This window comes from Lacerta agilis, chromosome 10, assembly GCF_009819535.1.
Source record: "Lacerta agilis isolate rLacAgi1 chromosome 10, rLacAgi1.pri, whole genome shotgun sequence".
Lineage (NCBI taxonomy): Eukaryota > Metazoa > Chordata > Lepidosauria > Squamata > Lacertidae > Lacerta > Lacerta agilis.
In genome coordinates, this window is record NC_046321.1 from 30,016,203 (window position 1) to 30,024,628 (window position 8,426).

The 8,426-nt window shown below is 45.9% G+C and overlaps 1 protein-coding gene across 1 annotated transcript; it reads right to left on the bottom strand.

Annotated features, from left to right (window-relative positions):
- Positions 1-610: 610 nt before the first annotated feature.
- Positions 611-7,508, bottom strand: TNFRSF13C (TNF receptor superfamily member 13C). The gene is made up of 5 exons (XM_033162635.1): positions 7,089-7,508; positions 3,334-3,336; positions 3,043-3,225; positions 1,741-1,785; positions 611-1,225 (listed from the first exon to the last, which is right to left on the bottom strand). The coding sequence occupies exons 1-5, from the start codon at positions 7,396-7,398 to the stop codon at positions 897-899; spliced, it is 870 nt and encodes a 289-aa protein (XP_033018526.1). The 5' UTR covers positions 7,399-7,508; the 3' UTR covers positions 611-896.
- Between the last annotated feature and the right edge of the window lie 918 nt (positions 7,509-8,426).

Below are 8,426 nucleotides of genomic sequence, written 5' to 3' on the forward strand. Positions count from 1 at the left end.
ACCGCTTGCTTGTAAAAAAAAAAAATCACACACAACGCTGTTTTCAAAAAGAATTATATAACACTGTGGAATAAAAATAATTTTAAACATTAAAAAAGATGCTCCTTAGTGGTTCAAATAGCTCATTTAAACTCCCACTCGGTGTTTCTGTCCACTTGCATTCATCATTTTTCATGCCCACTTAGTAAGTCACCATCATATTGCCAGGGGAGTTTCAGGGTGCGGAAATTAAGATTAAGGTAAATGTGAGCTCAAAGCAATCATTTTATTCCATGAGATATATATTTTCCAGAGCTTCTCCAATTGAAAACATTACAGAGGAGGGGTGCCTTGACAGGGTGGGAAAACGCTTTTCAACCCAAGGACCACATTTCGTTGTTGGGGTGGGGTGGGGGGCATGGTAGCGGTGGGGATGGCAGTAGTGGGAATGGCTAGAGACGTAAGTGAGTGGTGCAAGGGAAGTGACTCTCCTTTGTACAGCAGGCTGCATTCCTGCTCTGCCAAAACACAGCAGTTCACACTCTCTCTCACACATGCACACCTCCATCCAGGCAAGCAACAGGAATTGCCACTGTTCAGGGGCACATTCCAGCCAGTTAAGTCTTCAAAGGGGGCCCTGAGCAGGGCCAATGAGAATAGCCAGGCTTGAAGTCTCCTGCCCTTGGTATAAAGTGTCCCAGTAGCTTCCTTTTTCTTAAAGCAATTGCTGGGAGTTTCTGGCAGCTAAAAGACTGTTTTAACATCTCTACAATGTGGGAAATAACAAACTCTCTTCCAGTTACAATGAGGCAAGCCCTTTGTAAATCTGTCCATCCACTATTCCTCTTTTGAGTTGAAAGGGAGCTTTATGATGCTTAAGGGAGAGTCTTCAAGTCTCAGCCCTCTAAAACCGGTTGCTATGACTCCTCCTCCTCCTCCTCATCCCAGATGACGCTCTCCTGAGTAGTCTTGGTGGTCACCAACACAGTTGCCCCGAGTTCCGTTGCCGGCAGTGGAAAGGTGGGGTTGCATTTTTTATCACAGGAAGTCAGGGAAGCTGCCTCTGTGACATCACTTCCTGCCATAGCAATATGCTGCACTTCCCTCTTTAAGGCGTCATCTCTGGCAGTGTTTAAAGCATCATTTGAATGTGGGCACCTAAGTATTTCAGGATTGCCATCTCCTGGACTGCAACTGTGGCCTTTGTGGGGTTCATTTTCAAAGGCAATGACACACTTCTCATTTTCTGAAAGAGAAACAACTTAATGAGTAATGTGAAAGCAGTAGAGAAGTGTAGGATAAGAGGCCCCTTTCCCTTTTAGAACAGCAGCAGCAGCAATGTCTCTAGGACAGGGGGTGAAGCACCTCAGGTCTGAGGGGGGGGGGTTGTTTCCCATGCTCTGTTCTCTGGCCCTCTGTGCTTTCTGCAGCCCAGAGCCCCTCCCCAGCCCACAATCATTACTGATAGTTTCTTCACACCCTCCTTGAGTGTTTTTGCCTGGCTGAAATGTGTCCTTGAACTCTGATAATATCTCATCTAGCTCCACTGGATGGAGGATGGAGAAGAGTGTGTGAATGGCTACAGAACCTTACCTAATGTGCAAAGGTAATATTTACATTCATTGCTCCACCCACTTTTGCTTGCGGCCCCGCCTGTCAGTGGCATGTGGCCCCCCATTAAGGTTGCCCAGCAGGGCTGAAAAAGGGTTTCCTAGCCTTGTCCCTAGGGTATACTCTTGCAAAAGTTCCCTCCGTGCTCACCTTTAGCATTCCCCTCTTCACAGCATCTGAAATCTTCAGGGACGTCTTGTATGAGGCGACAAGAAGAAAATCATAACTCAGTTAAGCAGATTATGAGAAGAAAAGAGGAAAGTGAACTAAGATATATGGGACTGGCATTGGCATTGGCCCCTGAATAGCCCAGGCAGTGGCCTTGAAATTGGACCCAGATGTGAATCCTTAGTTTATCCCTTTCTGTTGTTACTTCTCCAACCCATTCAAGATTCTGCTGGGGTCTATCCAGGAAGAATTCTTCTTCTTATATATTTATTTGTACCCTGCCATTTTCCCCTGATGGGACTCAAGGTGGCTTACGAAAGAACTGTTGGCCACAAAATTATTTCCCTTCCTAGTCACCCCCTACTCCCAGGCAGGCCATAGGCTGCCATGGGCTTCAGTTGCCTAGGCAACAGTAGCTGGGAAGAGAGAGGGGAAGAGTTTCTCCAAAGAACAGCTCCAAAGTCAGCCCCCTTGTAGCATGCTGGTGGAAGGGGGCAAGGTACTCTGGGCCAGGCCCTGAAATATCCAAGGTGGGATCATGGGGGGAAGCTCATTGTTGATCAGAAACAAAAGACACAGGTACATGACAAGCACAATTTATATCATTTTGAACTCCCATGATGCTGGGAATTGTAGTTTGTGGAGGAGCTGAGACCACTGTGTTAAGTATTTCTACCACTGCCAATGGGATTACATTCCCAGGATATTTCTGGAAGAGGTACAGCCAGGTTAAGCCTGTAAATCAGAGCTTTCCAAACGGTGTGTCGTGACACATTAGTGTGTCCACTGCAAACGCTCCCCGCACTCTTCCCGGGGCTGAAAAGGGGTGAGTTTAACCTCTGGTTTCCTAGAAAAAACTGAATTACTATGTCGCGAAACGTTGCATGTCTGAAAAGTGTCACCAATGTGAAAAGTTTGGAAAGCTCTGCTGTAAATGCAGTTAGGTCCAAGGAATGTAAAGCCAACAAACTATATCATGTGGTAATGGGAAAGCCATTCCTGCTTTTGGTTAGCCAAGGGCAAATCCAAGGATATATCAGTAAATGATGTGTGGGTGTGCACCATAATCAAAATGATTAATACTGGTGAGCAAAGTCATTTATGGAGCAATTGGCACTTAGACGCCCCTAGTGATCACTAACAGATAATTAGAATAAGACAAATCAATTCTGCTCTCAGTAATTTGCAGGCAATAACCATGCATTGTATGGAACTAGATGGTAACTTGATGGTAACTCCCCAAATGGGTGAATATCTATTGTTGAGAAGATTGACAATGCCTACCTGTAGAATTCTCCTTTTCAGCTCCTCGCATCCTCTTCTTCCTCTTTTGTTTCAGGATTACAACACACAGCACTGCAGCTACTGCCAAGACCAGCCCCATGACAATGTAAATTCCAAAGAGTAAAGATGAGCAAGCTGGGTCTGCAGCAAGAGGTGTTGTTGCTTGGGTTTTAATGGGGGCTGCTGAGGAGGAAAACAGATGGGGTGGTTGTTAGCATCTTTATCCCACTCTTCCACTGAAAAAGGCTTCTAGAGCAGCTTACAAATATAAGTCCCTGCTTTCAGACTCACCATCTAAGCGGCACAACACAAGAGGAAAAAGGACTGGGAGGGAGGAGGAAAAAAGCAAGACCAGGCACTAATTCCTATTTACAGAGCTCTTGTAGTAAACAGCAGGAATGGAAAATTTGGAGATGACTCAAAAGCGGCTGCTCGTTCAGCAGTGCAGTTCAGAGAGGGTCCTGCAGTCCAATCTCTCTGTCTCTTGTCACCTGACTGAGAGTCTGCTTACAGATGAGGGAGTGGCCTGATGCAGCTGTCTTTTAGCAGAACTGATGGAGAGGCCTTGCAGACACACAGGGCAGTCTGACAGTGGGCCATGTTCACTGAGTTTGGAATGGGGCTTTCGGAGCAACTGAGTTATCTCAGCATTAGAGCAGAAATGGTCAGCAGTATTATTTTGTCTGTTTACTGTTTTTCTGTCCCACCATTCCTCCAGGATGTCAAGGGAAGATTACAGGGTTCGTTTCCCTTCCCTCTTTTATCCTTACAACGCTGAGGTAAATTAGGCTGTGAGAATATAACTGGCCCAAGGTTACCCAGCGAACTTTCCTTGCGGTGGGGATTTGAACCTGGGTCTCCTCAGTCCTATCCTGACAACTATAACTACAAACAATGAAATAGGTCCCCTCTCTGTTTTAAGCTCATCCTGCGAGGCCAGTTTTGTGGTCATCCCACCATCTGAAGTATGACAGGCAACTAGTTATGTGAGGACTTTCTGGATTGTGGTTTCCCACATCCGGGAGCCCCTGCCCTAGGAAAAATTCTCAGATCCACAGTTGGGCAATACTTTTATTTGGATCAACCAAAACGTCACAAAACATTGAGCAAGTTTTTGAGCCCTCCATCTTCAACAGGTCAGATGACAGACAAAGTATGCAGGTTGTGGGTGGAGGAGGGGGGAAAGATTCAAAACCATAAAGTTCAAAAATTGGGTTGGATGCTGCAGCCATGAGCTGTCTCTCAGACTAACCAACCTCACAGAAAAAAATACAGTAAAATAAAATTTAAAAAATCTGATTACCTGGGGGTAAAATACATGTTACTATTTAGCAGTGCTTCAAACATCATCAGGTGCACTTAGTCTAATTCTGTTCCATTTCTTAATCCAAAACCCCAGTTACAATTTTTTGTTTCTCTGTCTTTCCTATTCCATCTTTACTCTTCTTTTTCTAGTTAGCATTCTGGTTTAAAGACAATCCGTTATCTCTCTGTGTAGGGCAGATAACAGCAATTTACAGAAATCTTCATTTTTGTAAACCACTTAGAGGTTTTCTTACAATCGAGTGGTATATAAATATTGTAAAATGAACATAAATAAAATAAACAAATAATTTTCATATAACATTTGCTCCATTTTCCCTCATTGTTTTATGGATTAATCCCTTCTTTCCCTTCATTTCAACTCTCTCTCCTAATAACTATCGTAATAACTTACATACCATTCCCAATCATATGGTTTTAAAAAGTGTTAAGGGCTGTGCTTTATAAAGGCTAGGGCAATGGAGTCCAAACTCTCCCCCACTCAAGCCCATTTGAAAATTGCTGAAGGCCTTGGTGGATCACCTAATGGTTTTCTGCCTGTTGTAGCAATTGTAATGCATTATGCTAGATGCTGTATGATTTTTAATTGCATTTTTATGGCTTCTTTCTATTTATTATATGTTCTATAGAATTTGAGCTGTAATGCAATAAAATACCCTGTGATGCGATGTGAACTGCCTAAATGAAGCTCAAGGACCATAATTTGGGAACCCTGGGGTGATGATGTTTCCACATGGAGGCTCCTTGGCACACGAAAACCTATTTGTCCATATAGCCTAATATACTGTACTCTAAATGGCAGCGTCTCTCTGACTTTTCTGGAAGAGGCCCTCCCCATCACTTGCTGAAAGTGGAGGTTAAGTGGAGATGTTGGAACCTTGAGATGGTGCCTTGAGATAGCAATGCAGTTCGAAAGTAGGCCAGTGCAAGCAGTGGCGTCGCAACGGGGGGCAGTGGGCGGTGGGCCCCGGGTGCCAAGTCTGGGGGGGGGACAAGAAGGCATCCCAGGGGGGCTCGTGACAGCATGAGCAGCCATCGTGCTGCCGCAGCTGCATGTAGAGGATCCTCCATTCACGGCGGTGGGTTCCCTTCGTTGCCACTACAGTCGTGAACGGAGGATCCTCCATTTGTGGCTGCAGCCGTGAGCAGAGGATCCCGGCACCGTCCATACAGCACTATGTACGGCACATGTGCAGCGTCGCTACGTACGCCGCATGCACTGTACGTAGCAACAACGCACATGCACCGTACATAGCAGTTTGCTGCCCCGGGTGTCATGACGCCTTCGTTCACCCCTGAGTAAAGGTAAAGGTAAAGGTAAAGGGACCCCTGACCATTAGGTCCAGTCGTGTCCGACTCTAGGGTTGTGGCGCTCATCTTGTGTTAATGACCGAGGGAGCTGGCATACAGCTTCTGGGTCATGCGGCCAGCATGGCAAAGCCGCTTCTGGCGAACCAGAGCAGTGCACGGAAACGCCTTCCCGCTGGAGCGGTACCTATTTATCTACTTGCACTTTGAGGTGCTTTCGAACTGCTAGGTGGGCAGGAGCTGGGACCGAGCAACGGGAGCTCACCCCATCGCGGGATTCGAACCGCCGACCTTCTGATCAGCAAGCCCTATGCTCTGTGGTTTAACCCACAGCGCAAACCGTAGTCCCTGAGTGCAAGTAGATAAATAGGCACTGCTACAGCAGGAAGGTAAACAGTGTTTCCGTGCACTCTGTCTTCCATCACAGTGTTCCGTTGCACCAGAAGCGGTTTAGTCATGCTGGCCACATGACCTGGAAAGCTGTCTGTGGACAAATGCAAGCTCCCTCGGCCTGAAACTGAGATGAGCGTCGCAACTCCATAGTCACCTCCCTAGGTAGGCTGCTTTGAGGGCCACTAAATTACACGTGTTAAGTACTTATTCTTTTTTAAAAGCATGCTATAAATACATCCAGCAATTCAACAGATGTGAGTCAGAAGCCGCATGGCATCCAGTTACAAACCCACCACCACCACCTACTTGTGGAGCCAATACAAAAACCCCAGACTCTACATTGGTGTTGCAGTCCCAAATGCAGGAAGATGTGGTACTGCATTGACAGACTTTACACGTTATGGTTACTCATTTCCTCTGGGTCAGTTTCCCACATGTGTACCAAATCATGAATATGGCAAATGCCCACAAGGAAGCTCTCGTCGACCCAAACAACAACCCTGTCTGTCTTACCTGATGCCTTCACTATCATTCCTATTTGATAGATATGAAATTGAGACTGAAAAAGAGCCAATTGCTATAGCAGTGATTGGTGGGCCTTTTAAGGGAGACCACTGGTGCTCTTCCTTGAGAAGATAAGAAGAGTCCTGCTGGACCACAGCAAAGATTAATCTAGTCCATCATCCTGTTCCCCACAATGATCAAACAGATACCTCTGGAAAACCCATTAGCAGGATTTCTGGACCACAGCCCTCTCATACTGTAGTTCTCTAGCGGCTGGCTATGCTACCTCTGCTCTGATCCTGCAGACAGCATACAACCATTATAACTAACAACATTTGATATCCAAGGTCATCAGTAGATGAGAATATTTCTTCTGTTCCTGTTCTCATCCACCTGTCTCAGCCATTGGAATCTCTTCCCACTGATATAGGATTTGATTCCAACTGAACCCAATGCACCCAGGGAACAATTCCCTCCCGCTCTTTCCAAAAGTCAGGGAGATTATTTTTATTGCTTACTTGTCTCCTTCTCAGTGTTCCTCTGCATCTTTTCACAGCTCACACATTGCTCAATCAGGCGGTCATAGCAGAGGCTGGGGAGATGGCAGAAGGTGCTGGCACCAGAGTGCCTGCTTCTGGGTCCACAGTGTACACATTGTTTGCTCTGATGGTCATAGCAGAGGCCGGACAGAGAGCAAGAGATGTCGCTCCTAGCATGCCTTGCTGGCTTCACACAAGGTACGCATTGGGCAGTCAGGCGGTCGTAGCAGAGGCCAGGCTCAGAGCAGGTGGTGTCCGCACCTGAGTGGCTGCTTCTGTTCTGCAACATGGTTCAGTCTTCAAAGAAAGAAAAGGAAGGGAAACCCCAGATTATCAAGGCTTAAAGAGATGGCAGGTTATACAAATGACGAGCAAGTATGAGAAACTGTTGGACTTTGAAGCCTGAGTGGGTTCAGCTTCTCTCCCTCGAGATCTCACTTCCTCCAAGAGGCCCTTTATCAAAGAGCAAAGGGAGGAACTTACCCAAGCAACACCCCCCTGTCCCTGTAACTCCCCGCCTAGTATTACGTTTGATTCTTGTGGTGTAAAAGCCATGTCAACGTGACGCTGTACGTCCAAATGGACGAGGGGCCTATTGGGTGGCATAGGGTTTATTCTAAGCTTCCTCCTCTACATTTTGTAGGCCGAAAGAACATGAAAAAGGGAGAAATGGAAAAGAGACAGGAAGCCATAAAAATAGCAGAAGGAGAAGGAAAGACAGAGAAAAGGGGGATATGAAGAAGGAGAAGTAAGAGAGCAAGAAAAATGGAAGTGCCTTGAAAAGAGTGGAGAGTAAGGCAATGTGTCCACCCAATGATTTGGGCATAGCAAGGCTCCCTTCCCTCACACAGTATAACTATATGGCTGAGCCCCACACAGCAGATTATAACTTTTGTGACTAAGATTATTTCACACTGCACAAAGACAGCTGGAGAAAGGCCATGGCTTGTGCTTCAGTGCTGCTACTAGTCAGTACAGATCCTGGGCTAGGTAGACTCAGTATAAACACCACATATTCAAGCCCACTGCAAGATACATTGGAACCACCACACATCTCAAAGGGTTGTCCACTTATCCATCACCTTTGGAGAGCAGTGGTTTTTCTTTTTTCTTTTTTTGTTACAAGGAGGTCAAATCAATTAAAACTAGGTTTGAAAGTCCCCTCTCAGTCACTGCCCGCCAATATCTCAGATTTTTTCTGTTTCTTTTTCTCATTATATTTAATGTCTTTCCCTTTTTAAACCTAACCTGCTTTCATGGAAGATTCAGTCATATGGTGTTCCACATCTCTTGCTTTTTCTACATTCAGCCATTCTG

Excerpts from the sequence above, each read along its gene's own strand:
- TNFRSF13C (XM_033162635.1), bottom strand. The coding sequence starts at position 7,398 with ATGTTGCAGAACAGAAGCAGCCACTCAGGTGCGGACACCACCTGCTCT. Across the intron at positions 1,786-3,042 it reads TGAAAAGGAGAATTCTACAG|ACGTCCCTGAAGATTTCAGA; the intron begins GTAGGCATTGTC and ends GCCTCATACAAG. Across the intron at positions 1,226-1,740 it reads TGAAGAGGGGAATGCTAAAG|AAAATGAGAAGTGTGTCATT; the intron begins GTGAGCACGGAG and ends TTTCTCTTTCAG.